Here is an 18,593-nt window from a genome sequence, read left to right on the forward strand (position 1 = left end):
TGACAACAATGGCTTCCTCGTGGTGCTGGAATTGCCTCTCGAGGCTTCGCCCGACACCGCGAGCACTCCTCCCGCCGTCCGCAACGCCCCGGATTTCGAGCGCCCCCTTCCACTCCACCGCCGTGCACTATGCCCAGCCGGCCAAGAAGAAGGGAAATAGCTTGACTGTCATGAAGCACAGACAGTCAACCAGCTTGAGAAGGAAAAAGAAGAAGGTTGCTGATCGCGGCGGTCGTCCCCCAGCCGTGGGTGAGCGCAAGGCCTTGCGGAAACGCATTGTCTTGAGCAACCCCAACGCCCTTGAGGTTGAGGGCATGCTGGACCTGTCCCCGGAGACTATGGTGGACTCCCGTCTCCGTGGTACCGTTCTTGGACTGCCTGTGCCGATGATCGATCAATTGAGAGCAGTGCAAGCCTTCAAGCCCAAGCAGGGCTGGTCGATATTCCGCCGGCCTGGAACGGTCCTCCGACGTGACACCATTGAAATGGGTCGTTTGTTTGAGCAGATCTCTGGGGAGGGCGATGCTGCCAAGAAGGGCAAGGTCGTCAAAAAAATTGTTACTGGTATGAAGGGATCTGGCAAGACCGTGCACCTGCTGCAGGCTATGGCCATGGGATTCATGAAGAAGTGGGCTGTGATCACTATTCCCGATGGTAAGTGTCACTATCTGCTGATGTATATTGCAACTTTACAGCTGCTGACCTGTCAATCACGTAGCCCGAGAGCTTGTGTCTGGTGAAACCGCCTACGCCGCCATCGAAGGTAGCGACCCACTGCAGTATGTGCAGCCTACTGCGACCTCGGCTCTGTTGACTCGCGCTGTCGATGCCAACCGGGAGCTCCTGGCTAGCCTGAAGGTCTCCCAGAAGCACCCAGCTCTGAAGATGTTGAAGCCTTCCTCGACCCTCGAAGACCTCGCCAAGCTTGGCTTCAGTGATCCTGCTGTCTCCTGGCGGGTCTTCCAGGCTCTCTGGACTGAGCTTACTGCCACTGCCCCCGCTGCCGGATTGGAGAAGGACTTCCAGCCCCGTCCTCCTATGCTTGTTGCCGTGGATGGTCTGGCCCACTGGATGACCGAGAGTGCCTACCGCTCCGCTGAGTTCAAGCCGATTCATGCCCACGACCTCGCCTTCGTCCACCACTTCCTCTCCTTGCTGAAGGAAAGCGATTCCCTGAAGAACGGCGGTCTCCTCCTTTACGCCACCTCAGCCTCAAACAACCCCAACCCCAAGGCTCTGAATATTGCCCTGGACCGCCTGGCCGCCCGCCAGGCCGGTATCAGCGCCTCCTCGCCGGAATATCCGCAACCACCAGCTTACAGCGATGCTGATCCTCGCGTCCTGGACCTGCTCCAGCCCGCGGAGAAGGCTGTCAGCCCAGTTGAGTTGCAGACGCTGGGCGGCCTCACTCGCGAGGAGGCTCGTGGTTTCATGGAGTACTTCGCTCGCAGCGGCTTGCTGCGCGAGATCATCAATGACCAGTGGGTGAGCGAGAAGTGGAGCTTGTCTGGCGGCGGTATTATCGGCGAGCTGGAGAAGTTCGGCCGTCGTGTTCGCGCCACTGCATCCGCCTCGAAATAAGGGTTCTATCTTGCATTTCTTTCTCTTGTCTTATCTCCGGCTTTCAAATTTGTGTTTCACGTTTACAACTGTATATCGGATCCTGGGGTTTTCCTTGTGTGTTCTCTGCCCATGTATTTTACAAATCTCACTTGGTCCGCTTGTGTCTGTATGCATATAATGGATTTGTTTTTGGAAAATTCTTATATCTCTGATTTGGTATCATTCCACGATCTTGCCATTGGGTCGGTCTTTTCATTGCACGACTAACAAAATACTAACTTGAACGGAACCACTTGAGGCTGGACGTTGAATCGACCCTCAGCCCAACCAGACCCCTCAGGCATCCAACTTCTTCGGCCTAGGCGCACGCACCAAATCAGGATAATCAAACCTAGCCGCCATATTCAAGAAAGAAGAATTACCCGGATGCGCCTCCTGGACATCATCCCCCCCGGAACAAGAAGTTCATCGGGAACCCAATATCAAACTCATAAGCCCCCTCAATCTCCTTCAAATCCTCATCCGACAAATCAACCCCAAGCCCCTCAATATTACCCAGCAAATGCTCAACCGTACGCCCACCCACAATCGGCACCACATACGGCGCCTTGCGCATCACATACGCCAACGCAACGCTGGTAAGCGCAGTCCCATGTCGCTCCGCAACAGCCTCCAGCACCTTCGACACAGCGATATCCCGCTCAGTCGCTGGAGTCTGTCGTCCAGGGTTCCCGCTCCGCGCGAGCTCTTCCCGCTGCGCGGTTGTTTTGAACGCGCCGCCGCCGAGAGAAGCCCACGGCGCAAGACCCATGCCTTCGGACGCGGCCATGGGGATTATGTCGCGCTCGAAATCGCGCGCGGCGGCGTTCCATTTTCCTTGGTAGACGGAGAAGGGACGGAGGCCGTGATCGCGTGCGTCTGTAGTATTTGGTTAATTGGATATAGTTGGATAAATCAGAGGATGAGCCGGGATTGGGTGGTACAGGTAATAGCTAGCTAAAGTAACACTTACATTGGTTGGCCTTGCTCACGATCCACGCGGGTGTATCGCTGATACCCAGGTACAGAACCTTCCCAGACACGACTAGCTGGTTGAGTGAGGTCATGACTTCCTCGATGGAAGTGCTGAAATCCCACCAGTGGACGTAGAGCTATATTGTGAAGTAATAGGTTAGCAAGAATATCCCGAGAATTAAGTCTAAAGGAGCGGACGGCACGTACCAGATCAATATAATCCGTCCGCAGTTTCTTCAGACTCGCTTCGACAGACAACTTCAAGCTCTTGGCGTTATTACCGACGAAGTTCGCTTGGATCTCGGATTGGTTGTGTGTGCGGTAGGGCGAGGTATACTTTGTTGCGAGGACGATTTGGTCGCGCACGCCGCGGACCTCCATCCACTCGCCGAGCCATTTTTCGGATTCTTCGGCTTGGTAGTTATTGGCTCTTTTTTTAATTTGTTAGTGGTTGGATTCTTTGTGGAACATGAGACTGATTGGTGCTATGCATACGTGTCGATGAAGTTGCCTCCGTTCTCGTAGTATGTATCTAGGATCTGGAAAGTTGTTTCTTTGTTGCATTCGCCGAGGCGTTCTTTCCTACGTTCTGTTAGTTGCTGTTTGTATTTGGGATGTACATATGTATGTAGTATGTATGTAGAAGTAGGTATTTCAGTGGACTTACCAGCCATCACCGAAGTTCATCGCCCCCAGGCATAGTGGGCTCACCTTAACGCCCGCAGTGGGGGCCAACAGGCGGTAGCGGCCGAGGTAGGACTTTGGTGCGGCAGCTCGGGCTAACATTATCGGAATTGAGAGAATTCAAGTGGATGTATAGAAATGAGGATTGGGGGAATTGGGGGATCGTAGGCATTGCTTTATAGCCGGGGGATATGCGGGGTTGTGTTAATAATCCATTGAGGATGCACAGATGTGTTGTAGTATTAGATACATGTAGTATGACTTTAATTCCTAAGTCCGGGTATTGACTTAAGGTTAAATCCGGTTTTATACTCCATAATCATGCCAAGCCCACCAACACCGGGAGTGTGTGTTGGTGGGCTTGGTACTATTACAGAGTGTATAAAATTACGCTCAAAGTTACAAATTACGGGTAATTTATCGTCCCGGCCAACGGTCACATCCAACCTTGGAAGGATCTACCATGGTACTTTCTATGTTGTACAGCCTAATAGACATGCATGGATGCACATACAGGGGATACCTACCTAGGTAGGGACTATTTCCCCCATTCCGTGAACCCCGGCGGTTTTTACAAAAGCCACGCACAACCGTGAACTTTTCGCCGTCACCTCGACTTACTCCGTACAATATGCTACAATTTATAGACCGGATAATGTCCCTTCCCATTTTAGCATTTTTGACCAAGCCTAACCTTGCCCGAACCTTGGAAATCTTACATAACCTCTTGGCCGAGGGCAGATGCCCAGCTGCAAGTACTGAAGCACGTGGCTATGTTGTAGTCCGCTGGTGCAGATCCCCGGTGGATTCCAAGGTTGACACACGTAATGTACCAGGACTGGAAGTTGTGGAGAAACTAACCTTCGAAGTTAACTACCTAGTTATACTGTTGTTATAAGTAAATTAGCCCCTGTTCCACAGCGGTTGGGCCCTGCGACAAGCAGATTGCCAAGAACGACAGCCCGAGTCGACCATATCCATTAGGAGACCACTACGGAATACGAAATACAGAGTTATAGTATATTATCATAACATCTATCCTAGCATCTTCGTTTCAAGTCCCTTCAACTGATAGAACACTTAAGTTCTATCGATGTTATGCCTTTGATTCATCTCTTCGGTCACCGAAATGGTCACTCCATGTTGTTATTCATCTCATTACTGGCATTGCTGTGCCATGGTGCTGTAGCGCTACTCCCTGATAACGATTTGTTATCTTTCAAGTCGGTTTGTGGATGCCCCGTGAACACAATTGCCGATGAAGAAACTAATGTTCAATATCCAGCTTCCCGATGTACGAGCATTGAAATGGGAAGTAAAACACCATGACCGTGAGCGCCAGGCACCTGGATACTGGTTTGTCGCACCGTACGGACAGATCACGGGGGAACCATCCACCCAGAAGTATCATCAGTACCAAGTCGGCCCTTATATCTATGATGGCAATGGCGTATGTGATCTTTTGCGTGGCGCCGAGTTGAGTGATACGAAAGTTAATATAAATTCTTCTGTAGATGCTCATTTGGGCTGGGTCAAAACAGTTCGATGACCGCAATGTCTTTGACTTTCGCGCAAATACTAATACGGATGGCGAGACACATCTGTCATTTATCGTGGCATGGGATCCAGAGAATGAGTTCCAGGACCGGGGTCGTGGTGTGATCTTGAACAAGCACTATCAGGTTGAGAAAAATGTGATTTCCCCTGCTGATTCCCACGACTTCAATATGCATGAATTCAATATCCTGGATGATGGGAAGACGGCTGTTGTTTGTATCTATCGCCCTACATTGGTCAAATTGGGGGACTTTGGCCGTCCGGATGAGAGCTGGGTTGTGTCTGGCGGGATCGCGGAATACGACATTGCGACCAACAGTGTCCTCTTTAAATGGGACGGCGCCGACCACATCCCAGTTCACGAGTCAAATCGTTTTCATGCGTGGGATCAGCCCCAGCGTGCTCCAGGCTGGGACTATGTCCACGCCAATGCGGTTGATAAGAATGCCGCAGGTGACTACATCATATCCATGCGCTTCACCAACACGATCTATTGCGTCAGCGGTAGTGGTGGGCGTATCGTATGGCGACTAGGTGGAGCAGAGAGTAATTTCGACCAGGACTTCACCTTCTCCAAACAGCACGATGTGAAATTTGTCTCATCGAACGGCACCGACCACATCATCACCTTGCTCAACAACGCATCAGACGAAGCATCTAATGATGAGAGGGTATCCTCCATTCTCTACATCAAGCTAGACACACTGGCTATGACTGCGCGGGTTATCAAGCGTATAAACCGACCAGACGGCCAATTAACGCGTCTTCGCGGAAACGCCCAAACACTCCCCAACGGCAACACCTTCGCTGGCTGGAGTAAATTCGGCTACCAAAGTGAACACGCGCCCAATGGCGACGTTTTAATGACTGCTCGATTTGTCTCGGACCGCTACTCGACGTATCGTGCGTATAAGTCAGAATTCGTCGGTCGTCCGCTCACCTCGCCTGACGTTGTGGCCTCCGTGTACGGTACTAGTAACACGTCAATCCACACAGTCATATACGTTAGCTGGAATGGTGCTACCGATATTGCCGGATGGAACTTCTATGCCCAAGCCCAGGAGCAGAGAGAATCGATTCTCATCGGATACGCCGAAAAACTGGACTTTGAAACTATGTACATCGTCGATGGATACATGGATTATATCACTGCTGAGGCTTTAGACCGCAATGGCCAGCCCATGGCCAAATCTGGTGTTCATCGAAGCGAGATCCCGCGCCATTGGCAAGCTGTCGGGTTTGTGGGCTCGAAAATTCCGTCTCCGCATGATCCAAGCGTTATTTTGGCAGCTTCCCAGAATGCGTCGAAGAGCAGCGAAAATGATGAGGCTGACCATCATGATACTTTGACCGACATGGTAGGTCTGTTTATCTTCTTTCTGGGAGGTTGTACGGTCATCGGTGGACTGGTTGCCGCCTATTCCATGTTTTACCATCGAAAAGCTCGATCATATCATCACGTACCATCTGAAGAAGAGGGTCGTTTGGGAGAGACTCATGGCCTGGCTACGGCAGCTGAGTGAGAGTGATTATTCGCCCTCGAATGAAGTATCTCTGGGGCTGAATGTCGGGGCACTGTACTTGTTCCTTGCAGGACCTGGAGACAAAGAACTGCGTGTGGCTTACAATGTATATATTAGAATTGTTATGTCCGTATGTCCATCAGTGTAGTTAGGGTTTATTCACTATACTCAAATCTACCAAGCGCACCCGCAGGCTTTGGGGTGCTAGCCTTGGATTCTTTTACCATACTTGTTACCAGGAAGCGAAATGCCAGGCTTATCGAAATACACAAAGGGTAGGATTGTACAGCCATTGATATCAAAGATGCTAGGTATATGAGCATATAGTAGGTGCATAGGATAGTTATAGACATAGAGAACATGATCTATAAGAAAAGGGAATGAATAAAGGAAAAATGCTAAAAAAAATGGGCTATTATTGCCCTTCCGAGTTGATATGTGCAAGTTGGTCCGGTATAGCTATTAACCCGTTGTCGGCATCGAAATCATAATGAGTGCTATCCGATTCAGGTCGAACATCTTTAACGGGATGGAAAAGAATGGAGGGTAGACAATATCGTCCGTGTTCTTCCTCGTACTGCAAAACGTTAGCTAGCCATCTTTGATGTCGCCAGAAGCGGTTCCATACCTGTGGCCCACCCTTGCCTTCCTTTTCCCAACCCAGGAAATTCCAGTACAGTCGTCCAGGCAGGTTGGCGCGGTAGTACCAAGATACGTCCTTGAACCGAGACTCTCGACCCCAGGAAAATGGACTGTCCATAGTACTCCCGCTCCGACCGTTGACACCGGAGTTGAACCAGCGACTAACCCGGTCGCTCGGCATCAATCGATCTGAATAGACGGGATGCGGAACCGAGACGCCCTTGTATCCGTGGAGAAAGGCAGTTGATACATGAAACATTTCAGCGCTCATGTGGCGACCTGCATGGTTCTCGCGGTCCATTGTCAACAATAGCCGTCTCGAAAGACGGCTATGGGTAATCAACGATGCTCTTCGGGGGGTGTTAGCTGCGCGGTACCCGAACACCTCGTTTCGGATGACCCATTCCGTGTTGATGGGATTGAAAATAGGCAAGAAGACCATTAGGTCTGCTTCCTCGCCCACACCCCATTCATAGGGGTCTTGGCTGGCTACTGGGACAGGTGGTATAGGCCCTTCGCGCTCAAACTCCTTGCCGGTATCTGTCCTCATAGGCATCGGGCCCCAGACACCCGGTCCGCTCTGGGCATCGACGAATGATCGATATCTCTCGTCGTAGTTGCCATGGTGGCCTGGGATGTAGAATCGTTCACTGCGTTCCCAGATTCCTCGACGTGGCTGTCGCAACCCGAAGTTCGCAACCGTGTCGGCAAATTCATAGTAGTGACCTGTGAAGCGGGTGTCGATTTCCCAGTTCCAGATATACTCGAATTGGGGGTTCCGGAGGGCGAACTGTTGTACGGAGAGCCATTGTGAATGATGGACGCTATGCGCTAAGTTAATGAAAAGGAAGTAGCATGAAGAGCGATAGGATATACTAACTCCATAAGCTCCGGGTCGAGTTCAGGGTATTTTAGTATCTCTTCATGCATATTCCAGAACTGAGTTATGCCCCAGAACTCCCGAGGGATGTTCTGCTGTAAAAGCCTCTTCCGCACGAGGGGATCATCGAGCGGTATGCTGTCATCCTTGACGTGCGTCAATAATACAACCTCATACTCCCCTCCTGATTGAAGAGAAAGCTCAGAGATCATCGCTCGAATGTTAATGATATCGTTTTCCGAAAATTCCTTGCCAGTGTAAGAACGAATGAGAACGGCCGTACGTCCCTCTGGGGCGTTATTGTTCCGTCCCTGCAAATGCGTGTCGAATCTGTTGGCATTGTGCGTGGCGCATTGCTTCTGTAGCTTTCCCCAATCAACATCATTCCAATTGACTTTGGCTGGTCGAACCCAGTTTTCGACATTTGCTTCGTCTTCCCCGAAGCCGTAAGCACCGTAACGAGTATAGCGATCGAATGACAGTGACCCATCCAGACCGACTGCCTTGTGGGAACCAAAAATCGTAGTTGGGAAGTCTATGACCACATTCACATATTAGCTGGAGACTCTGGCCGACCATGATTTACTGCATTGTATCATATCCGTGTGCGAGAGATCAGCAAACGTCCATGGGCAAGACTTGGCTACATATCTCTTCGATGCATGAAATGGGAAGAACAGAATACCTTTCGGAACGCCGACGTAGGCGCTTACTTGATCGTCCAAATTGTCTGTCACTTCTTTGCCTCGGGGCCCAATGCACGGTTTGAAAGAGCCACGGTGATTCTTCTCCCACTCATTAGACTTATAATCTGGGTATGGGCGATATATCTTTGGCATAAGTTCATTCGCCCAGGAGCTCAGACGAGGATCATCGATGAGATGAGGGTTGTGAGATCGTTGCGGTAGGATCCTCTTCAGCGTTGATTCGAACCCATCAAATTGTCTGCACTAGTATTAGACAGACTTTTCAAATGTCCCGATTGAGCCCTAAAATGGGCATTGCTTTTGCAACTGACCGTGTGGTAGATTGAATCTCGTGCAGGTACCGCTCTTGAGGGGAGAGAAAGAACTACAACCGATTAACAATCTTCTCGTTGTAATATGGCAACTCAGCGTTTACCTGTTGTTGATGGTTCCCATCAGGGCTCCCATCATCCAATGACCTTTTCTCTAGCACACTTACCTTGAGACGGGCGCCGGTAACCGCGCAATATAAGAAGACGAAGACAGCCAGCACAACATAGAAAAAGCGCCTGCATCTGCCACTCATTATGTTTTCCAGCATCTGTAGATATATATGAGCGGACCAGAATATGTCCAGTGTCCTTGTTGATAGTTATTGGGGTAGAAAAGGTGCTAAGCATCTGGTCAACTTGACAGGCTCAGAACATATATGACCCAGACAGCGGGGCCCGTCCGGGCGAAACAGAATCCATTATAATGAATCGAAATGGCCGGGGGCGTATTCAGTGTATAACGCACGCACTTGGTCTAACACGCGATCCTGAGTACTCCATGCTCCGTAAGTGATTCTTTGATGGAGAGGATGATTGGCTGGGGTCTTTTGTTTGGCTCTAGTGGCATTGTGTCGCCATTGAGGATCTACAGGGAGAAATATTCATGATACTAGCTAGTCAGAGTGAATCGAACACGCCAATCGACAGGCGCAGCTCTTGGCCTGAGGAGCTACAATATAGAAAGCTTAAAGATCCCGCTCGTGACGTAGATAGAGAGCCCCTTCTGAGACACTGTCTTGTATAATTCTATAAGTGAGGGAAGACTGTGGATCATAATACTAATATCACCATAATATACTCCGTACATCGGGGGAAATGGACAATTGCCTCTCCCGGGAGGTCTTGCCATGTGGTATCAAACCCAGATATCCTTGGAAGTTTTTACTACTCGAGGTGTTCATTGAGAGTATATAAATAAGACTTCCCTCCCTATATTTAGACAATCCGTCTATAGACTAAATCTCCCACTACATTGGATGTTGGGTTCGATTAGAAAGTAACGGGATCGACAGGGTCCTAACGGAATGGGCCCGGAGAAACACATGTTTCAGCACGCCCATAGAATGTGAACTGCCAGCCGCTTTTTTACTCTAAATCGGTTCAAAACCAGATGGAACAGATGGGGACCCTATATTGAACGCCGTGAGACCCACCAGTATCGATCCAAATGATATATCCCGGGTGTTTCACCCCTTTACAGACCGAGACTGACGACTCCCTCGTCGATCACGGCATCCCGCTGCCTGAACCGATGAAGGGCGAGGCGAATACGAGTATGGAGCAGGCGTACATAGATTGGTACAAATAGGAATGGCTATAACATCGCCAATTGGAACGCCTTTGACGACACACGACACGTATGTGTAAGGAATGACTGCCTCCTACGGATATGATCCTGTCTACTTCATACCAATGTAGGTGAGTATTGTAAATGCAAACATTGATTCTCTTTCTATTCAAATCTCAGGATCCACGAGACTTCCACTGGCCACCTGTGCATGCGAGGTTATCCCGTCCCTGTTCCCATCCCCAGCCTCATCATTATGCTCCTCTTCATCCTCGTAGGTCTCTGGGTCATCGAGATCGTAGAATTCCTCATATATATCATCCACAATATCCCGATACTCTCTCAAATATTCACCAAGCTCAGAATCTTCCTCTCCGAGAACACCACCCCATATTTCTTGCTTTGGGGGGATCGTCACAGGGCCCGGTGTCCAGTCAACAGTCCCATCATCCTGAGCAGCATCGTTACCGGACACGGACTTGCCTTCCCTACTATCAACAGGAGGAACAAGACCTCTGCCTTGGCATCGAGGACACTCGCAGTTCTTCCCAAACAGCTGCACAGCGTGCATATTGAGATTGATGTCTTTGCCGACGGGATCAGCGATCCTATAACGTTGATAAGGAATTCTGATCTCTTCCCCCGCTTTGATATCCTTGTTCGCCCAGACCACTACGCGGTTGGGGACCTTGTCATCGTATCCCCACAGTGCGTTTTCAAACGGACGACATGAGTGATTGAACATGCTTAATCCAGGGAAGAGGTAGAAGTTCCCAAACGATGGCTCCATTGCCGAGAGATCTTCGTTTCTGTGGCGCATTCTACTTTGTAGGGTTGGGTGTAGCACCGGCTTGGGACCATCCCGGACATTGAAGGTTGGATTCGCACCTCGTCGTTCATGTTCCCAGGGTATAGCATTGACCAGCAACTTCCGTAGCACAGTCTGAATAACCCAAGTGTCGAATGAAAGGTCACTAAAGATGTCCACTCCAAGGTTGAAAAGGATATCAAAAGGTATCTGGATATTACCGGCCAGAGTGAACGGGAACCAACTGTCTTTCCACGGCTCGTTCGTGTCGGTCCCTGCCTCGAGGGCGAGAAGTTCGTTAATTTCATGTGCAAGAAGATTAGGGTCCTCTTGGCGGCGATGGAGCGTGAGTTCGAGCACGCTCTTCAAGAGTAGGCTCAACACAGTCCCGTGGCGTTCATTGGTGTGGGTGAAATACTGCGATCCGCCCCAAGTCACTTTATTAGGTCGCATGGCATCGTGCAGCCAGCCCCAATCGAGGCCACAGAATTCTTCGAAATGATACGTCTCGCGCGCAATCGCCAAGCAATGGGGAGCCACGCTGTCTGATAGTGCATCGTTGGAAGAACAGAACAGCAGACCGCCCCTCGTGGCTCTAAAATATCCTACATCCGCGCACTTACACATCATGTCAAGACATGCGCAATTAGACGGGTGTCCCCATCCGGGAAGAGGCGTCGGACTACGAATGGCGTCCCAGTTGTCTTCGATATGCCGGACCTCTTCTGGATCAATCACGGTTTGGCAGTTGTCGCATCGTGGCGCATGGAGTGGGCCTTCACTTTCATCATCGAGCAACCTGTTGGGGATGAGGTTTCCGCGAATAACAGGCTCCTCGTAGTGAATTAGGGTCCCTGCTGTTATATTTCTCATGGCAAAGACCCCCAAACCGTTGAAGGAATTGTCCTTTGTGAATGTTGGCTGCACCCGGCAAGTCCGTTGGGGAGACTTCCCGGCACTGGCATTAGCCGTGAAAATATTTGCATTCAGTGCATTGATGAAATACGGTGATTCGCGTCTGACATCCGCCTGGTCGTATGGATATTTATTGGCGCCTGAAATCCATCCTCGGCTCCATTCATGTCCATAAAGGGATGGATGAAGCGCTGAGGGAGTTCTTCTCCTGCGCTCGATCTCCGCTTTCACAGGTGCGCTCGCTGTCATCCTTTTTTTGGGAACCGACACATCGCGGTATGGCAGGGGTCGTTGGAGTTGACTCTGCATGTGATCTTCGAAATCATCCCAACAGTTCAGTGCTGCGAGGCTGAGACTGGTGATGCTGTGGAGGGCGTTCCTCAGAGTTGGAATGAAATAGTTGACACCATTTGCCTTCCTCATTTGCAGAGCCTCCCTTGTCATTGGGATGCCTTTGGTCTTCAATTCCATCATCAGGTGCTGCTGAATGGCGTCCCAAACCCGGGTATACATCCCGGGACGCTTGTTCCTTTGCGTTGCTGTCGTCAACACTTCGCAGAGAAGTTCTCCGCGATAGGCGTCTCCGATGGCGAGGTCAAAATGGCCCAACAGATAATGGCAATACGCTCGGCTGTTCCAGTAAGTTGGATTGTACGGGCTCAGTTTAATTGCCGCGGTGTACATTTCGAGTGCAGACATATCTGTTCTCGTAGCAGGGCTCATTACTGGCTTTGTCTCACGATGGATACCCCAATGACTCAGGTTGCTTTGTCTCGAGACCCCAAAGCGCTCATCACATTCGTATTCCCATAGACGACGTTGCAGGTCTGTTTTTCTCCCGTCTGTACTTAGACCCCTCGATCTCAGTTCTTCTGTCAGTGCATCCTTCGTCCAAAGATCAGGGTCTCTGACGTTGAGGCCATGTATGAACACTTTTCCTTCCATTGCATCTAGCCCCTGCACGCCGTTGTAAGTCTCGTCCAGACCCTCTGCTGCGAATCTGGCTTGTGCATCCTCTTGTGAGATTGGCAGAAGTGGATTGCTCATCAAGTGCTCGTAGACATTGTGAGCCAACGCATGCATTACCGATTCTTCTTCCTCGGTTGCCCGTGTATAAGGTCGATTTGCATGTGTTCTCCATGCACGTCCGAGAGATTCATCTGGCTGCTGCCAAAATCGACGGGCAAGAAATGCGTCGTCCTCAGTCAAGGCCGGGGCTAGTGGCGCTCGGTTGAAGATATCTGGCCGCTTTGGAAACGGGGGTGGGTGGACAATGTCTCCCCCTGGGTAAACTTCGTATAATCGTTGCCTCGGATCCATCTTGATATCTTGGTATATCAAATAATGCTTCGATTTCTTTAGATCGTATCAAACTGCCAGTCCAATACGGACCCACGGAGTTGACATGAGAGTATAAATGTCAGATCAGTCTGATACCTGCCGCAGGTCACGGCTGAAAGGGATCTCCATATCAAAGAGTCCTGGAGGACAAAGAAAAGATAATATCATGCTGGTTTATTTTTGGAGACGAGCGTAGTCGACTTGGTTAATAGTTCAACAAAGAACCCAAAAATTGTCCCTCCGGTTACATGAACTTGCTCCGCAACAAAGAAAGCTCAACACCCGCGCAGGTCCCTTGGGTAACTTCAATACCAATGTGCAATGAGCAGTGAGATCGGGATGCTCGGAGGTTCTTGAAATCCACTCCACTTTTTAGTGGGAAACCGCCTTGCAGTACTCCATATAGAGGAACAGCAAAACAAAAGATGAAACGTCATGGCCTATGGATTTCGTCGAAGGCTTATAAATCTAAGCCTTGGGTCAAGCCCTTGGATGTATATCCCGTAGATGTAGAGGTCCAACGAGTAGTGCGTTGTTGGGTTGCACTGGAGTCTCGTGGGGTGAACCGTGCTGACTCGTAGCCCCCAACACCTGAGCAGCCTTGGAGGAATCCTTCGACACTTCTGAAGAGAACTGGACTTTTAAAAGATTCCCATGTCTTTCTAAAGCTCTGAATTCACCTCACCATGCATGGACAGTCGAACCGTCCCGATCCTCCCTCGCAGCCAGAATGGCGACTTCCTACGCGTATCCCCTCGCAACCGTCGCAGCCAAGGCCTCCTCCTCCTCCCCCTCCTCCACGTCCCCCGGTTGCTCCGTACTCGCCGGCGACATATGGACCGATTTCAAATCCACAGAGACTGCCGTCGCCGAGTGCGGGTGCGGATACAACCACGTGGGGAGTGCGGTTCAACCAAAGCTCCGGTCCCCCATTACCGGTAAGTTCCGACGTTGGAATGTCGAATGTAAATAACTAACAGTCGCGTAGCCTCGACCTTCAAGTACCAATGAGCAACGATATGCCTATGGGCAGTCTCCGTCGAATCTATCTGTCACAGCTCCATTTAACAGAATCCAACCCTCTCCGCCCCCACCTCCATATACACCAACACCTCCAGCTCCACCACCACCAACCGGCGTTCCACAACCCCCGCCAAAGATCCCACAAGGCACCCAACATGTACAAACCCTACAAAGCGATCAGACAGGGCGACCTCCACTCCTCACTCAGGGCGCAGGACCGGCTGCGAGGACTGGATCTTACGAATTCCGCCCTGCGCCTATTCTCAATACAAATACTACGTCTATCGGCGCATCGGCCCTAGGCGTTGGAACGCCATCGGATTGGGAGCATCTTGGTCCAACCCCTGGGCACTTCGATGATGCAGCGTGGTTCCCACCTCGCAAGACACCCCCTCCGCGTCATGAAGAGTTTCAACCACAAGCAAAGCTTCCGGGCGGTACTCCCAACTTGTCTGTAGGAAGCGAGTCTGACGTCGTCGCTCGCCCGAGAACAGATACAAGTGAAACAATTTTGAGTACTATCTCTGGAGCGACGCAGTCGGGACGGGGTAGCTCAAATTCGCCCGTCAGTCCATGCACAACCCATGGAATGTCAACACCGCCCCCACCGGCTCGCGTGGATACCACTGGCTCTGGATTGTCTATGGGTGGACGCTCAGAAAGCATCGATAATGTAATAGATGCATGGGTCCGCCCATTATCACCTGCGCATGAACCAATTCAATCGGAACACCAAGGCCGCACCGGTGCATTCTATCAGAATAGCCCAGTAGAGGGCTCACAGTCAGCGCAAACCAGAGCATCGGCTCCGGACCATTTGCGATCGAGCTCGAATAGTTCTGCACGAGTCGTCGAAGGCCCCAGAAGGGCGGCTACGCCGAAGAACCAAGACCCCTTCGAAGATCTGGACCCCTGGTCCAAGTCGTCGTTGGAAAGATATGTCGCCATGCTACGTAAGGAGGCAGTGGCTGACTTGGATGAAGAACGATTTAAGATCTTCACGGCTTTTATGGCCAAAGAGACCAAGCTCCGGGAGATCCTCTATAACATTGAGCATGAGCCTGAAAGTAAACCGCTAACTCCGCGAGCTCCTGACCCTGCTCCTCCCCAGCCACTATCTACTTCCAACAAAAACGAACCGCCTGTTGAGTCAGGGTTGATACCCGTTGTGTCAGAAGAAATATCGCCTCCCTCGGTCGCAACACCAACAGAGGATGAAGATCTCGATGATGTTCGCAGTGAGTACAGTTCAGGTGGTCGGCCTCTGTTCGGTAAGCAAGCGCAACGGGGCCCGCTGTTTGTTCCTAGTTTATCTACTGTGTCCTCGGGCGCAGAGTCGAGTCTTTCGAGACCCTTATCGGTCATCTCGGCAGATACGCAGAAGCAAGTCTTGGAGCCCCTGACTACGAACCCCCCGCGACCCATATACACGCCATTCCAGTATACGGAGGGTCCTCAGCGAGGCTCTGACAACCTCACCTTCGCTCGCCCGGCCTATCAAGCCTATTCTGACCTGCGGCAAGCTGCTGTCAATGGGCGAGTCATGTCAAACGCACAGGCCCCTACATCTCGATCGAGGTCAAGCACTGCACTTGCTTCTCCAGCTCAGACCGATGATGAGACCTTTCTAGGTCTTATCCGACACAAGAGCGTCGCTTATTCTAAACCGGCTGAGCGAAACTCTCCGCCACTTCCATTGTTGCCGGAAACCCTTCGCCAAGCCCGGCCGAGGGGCCTTGTGGAAGAATTACGCACCATAGTATGGACACCCTTAGACAAACAGTCCGAAAGCTCGTGGCACATCACGACTCGGGAAGAACTCGAGGATTTCCCTGATGATTTCTCATACATCCGACAGACCGTTGATCAATGGGAAGAAACAGCGCGAGTCAGACGGCAAAAGCTGGAACAAGAGCGCACGGCTCGTCAGGAAGGATCAGAGCAGCACATTGATGATCTTTTCAATGGGAAAGAGATTGGGTATGCAGACATCAATACCTTGGAAGAAGACTTTCGGCAAACCGAAGCTCGGGTCCAATTAGAGGAGGAACGACACGAAGTAGACGAGTTCATGACAAATGTCTTCAACCCCTTAGATGAAGGCCTGAAAAATGAAATCTCGGCGCTTCGCAAGTCTTACGACTCTGCTCTCAGTCAACTCGACCGTGATAAACAGGCCAAAGGCTCACCGAGCGAGCGAGGCAGCCCTTCCGTGACGATGAAAATGGTCAACGACATTCACAACAAGCTTGAGATCCGATTCCAGAAACGTCTTGAGATGGCCCTTGACTGTGAGCGACGACGGAAGAGGGCTGAGCGGCGACCACTTGTGGTTACGGGTGATATAGCTGGTCTACAAAAACTAGACGGAGAATTTGACCAGATGGAACGGCGAAACATCCTGGAAGCGTGCAAGGATCGTGATGACCGAGCCAACCGACTCATGGATTCCTTCGACGACGCAATCTTGCATGGTCTAGGCTTAAATCAGAGACTCCTGGACGAGGTCGCCTCGAAAGCAGCCCGGCTAGATACCGCCACCCTCCGAGCCTCCGGTCTACCGGATTCTGAAATTGAGCAGATTCTCAAATCCGCGGCAACCTTTGCGGCATCCCTCAGAGCCGATTCGGAGGCCATCATCCGCAGCGCTGGGGTTGCAGATATGGCCTTAAACGACGCCGACTATGGCGTCTCCGTCGCTGAAGCACGATATGCCAGCTCAGACCCGGATATTTTCGATCGGCTGGGGGATGAGAAGAAAAAGGAGGATGAGAAAATTCAAGATGAACTGAATTCAAAGTTGCAGAGCATTCAGGAGGGGCCTGTGCAGATTGAAGCCACAATTCAACGCCTTCTCCTTGGCTTGCACAATGACCCACAAGCCGCTGCCCCCATGTCTCCAATTCAAGGCTCTTCCCCGACTAATCCATCTGGTGAAGTGGCTCTACCTCCAAGTCTTCGCCCCTCGACTACTACTCCGGGTTCATCTCCCAGCCCAGCGCCCGTGAGCCAAGGCACAGACGACGACCTGGAACATAAACAGAGGCTTCGCAGAGCGCTAGAGGCGGCCAAGCAGCGCAACGCTGCCAGGGGCCAGCATTGACCGGGTTGGAAGCAGCCGAATCGAACATCCATAATGCGACGAATTGCGACGAATTTTCTTGCGTTTTAATAATATACCCTTTTTTCTGTTCTCTTATCCTACAAATACGTTAAAGTTGATACCCACTTTATGCAATCAGCTAGTTCAATGAAGACTAGGGTGAATTGCCTATTTTTGATTATTTTGCCTCGCACACTTAGTTTTCAGCCAATCCTTACTATTCCTGTCTGATTTATTCTCGTACTCTGTAGTCAAGTTTATGAAATGTTTTAGACAGGATTATATAGACATCGGAGTACATATGTATGTGCCTCCAGGGCTAGTTCGAGTCAACAGCAAAAATTGTGACGGAGTATTTTTCCCGATGTTACATGAAATATTCTTTTGTCTCATTCTGACCTTGTGATGGCTATAGACATCAAACCATAGCATTCCGTCTTACCTCCAGACCTCCCAGAACGACTCTGATAATAGACCGAATGGTTGGAAGTCATACCTCACTTTTTCCCCTCCCAGAAGTCCCATAAGACTCGGATGCATTTTGAGGGCATGCTGATTTCGCTTTCTCCTCCCTTCGCGCCACTGTGGCTGCGTCATAGACAGGGGCCAAATTCAGTCAAGTGATTCAACCTGCAGGAAGGGGAAAAAAACAGCGCACAGACGATATCTTCGGACCCTCAAGAATCAAGCCCAAGAAAGTTAGCCATTACCTACGCCTTGTGTGAAACTGATTGCAGTGCAGACTAAAGCACAATTTTTAGGCGCCGAGGGATAGCGATTGGCAGGCGATAGCCAAGCCAGTGAACTAAACGCCAATTGCTGCCGATCAACGGCGTTGCGCAGTCAAAATGCCTGCCGCAGGTTAACAGGCCTTGTCTCGAGCTGCCCCGGTGCTTGGGCCACATCAACTTGCAGGGATAGAGGATTACCTCTAGACCCAATACCTAATATGGCGGGTCTTGCTGTGCCGCACAGGGAGCTGTGCGGCGCGCTCGGATTCGCTGCGCCCTTGCACTATACGATGGATATCGATCAACCCCCGGACAACCTGCGGCCGAAAGAACGCCGCATACAATATTAGTCTCCCGTGCGGGACTTTTGGTCCACTTGACATGTCTTGTTCGGTTATACTTCGGTGCTCTGTTTTCCAATGATTTCTCTGTGCGATATGCAAGGCAGACCCTTGCTATCACCAACCCATCTTTGATGATCCTGGAGATGCGGTATGACGCCG

General features: G+C 50.8%; 6 protein-coding genes across 6 annotated transcripts; 3 read left to right on the plus strand and 3 right to left on the minus strand.

Annotated features, from left to right (window-relative positions):
* Positions 1-8: 8 nt before the first annotated feature.
* Positions 9-1,581, plus strand: N7489_001133 (mitochondrial 37S ribosomal protein mS29; the record flags this gene model as incomplete). Its single annotated transcript, XM_056706888.1, has 2 exons — positions 9-654; positions 719-1,581. 2 exons carry the CDS (start codon positions 9-11, stop codon positions 1,579-1,581), a joined length of 1,509 nt encoding a protein of 502 aa, XP_056571190.1.
* Positions 1,582-1,899: 318 nt separating this feature from the next.
* N7489_001134 (aldo/keto reductase) lies at positions 1,900-3,363 on the minus strand (the record flags this gene model as incomplete). The annotated part of the gene is made up of 6 exons (XM_056706889.1): positions 1,900-1,954; positions 2,022-2,481; positions 2,576-2,714; positions 2,785-3,007; positions 3,073-3,159; positions 3,245-3,363. 6 exons carry the CDS (start codon positions 3,361-3,363, stop codon positions 1,900-1,902), a joined length of 1,083 nt encoding a protein of 360 aa, XP_056571191.1.
* Positions 3,364-4,531: 1,168 nt separating this feature from the next.
* On the plus strand, positions 4,532-6,341 carry N7489_001135 (uncharacterized protein; the record flags this gene model as incomplete). The annotated part of the gene is made up of 2 exons (XM_056706890.1): positions 4,532-4,711; positions 4,776-6,341. The coding sequence occupies 2 exons, from the start codon at positions 4,532-4,534 to the stop codon at positions 6,339-6,341; spliced, it is 1,746 nt and encodes a 581-aa protein (XP_056571192.1).
* Positions 6,342-6,756: 415 nt separating this feature from the next.
* Positions 6,757-9,150, minus strand: N7489_001136 (DUF3405 domain-containing protein; the record flags this gene model as incomplete). The annotated part of the gene is made up of 6 exons (XM_056706891.1): positions 6,757-6,918; positions 6,970-7,807; positions 7,864-8,398; positions 8,450-8,808; positions 8,882-8,934; positions 9,049-9,150. The coding sequence occupies 6 exons, from the start codon at positions 9,148-9,150 to the stop codon at positions 6,757-6,759; spliced, it is 2,049 nt and encodes a 682-aa protein (XP_056571193.1).
* A 1,188-nt stretch (positions 9,151-10,338) lies between these two features.
* On the minus strand, positions 10,339-13,212 carry N7489_001137 (uncharacterized protein; the record flags this gene model as incomplete). Its single annotated transcript, XM_056706892.1, has 1 exon — positions 10,339-13,212. One exon carries the CDS (start codon positions 13,210-13,212, stop codon positions 10,339-10,341), a length of 2,874 nt encoding a protein of 957 aa, XP_056571194.1.
* A 707-nt stretch (positions 13,213-13,919) lies between these two features.
* Positions 13,920-17,359, plus strand: N7489_001138 (uncharacterized protein; the record flags this gene model as incomplete). The annotated part of the gene is made up of 2 exons (XM_056706893.1): positions 13,920-14,171; positions 14,222-17,359. The coding sequence occupies 2 exons, from the start codon at positions 13,920-13,922 to the stop codon at positions 17,357-17,359; spliced, it is 3,390 nt and encodes a 1,129-aa protein (XP_056571195.1).
* Between the last annotated feature and the right edge of the window lie 1,234 nt (positions 17,360-18,593).

Source organism: Penicillium chrysogenum, assembly GCF_028827035.1.
Source record: "Penicillium chrysogenum strain IBT 35668 chromosome Unknown utg000001l_segment0_segment0, whole genome shotgun sequence".
Classification (NCBI taxonomy): domain Eukaryota; kingdom Fungi; phylum Ascomycota; class Eurotiomycetes; order Eurotiales; family Aspergillaceae; genus Penicillium; species Penicillium chrysogenum.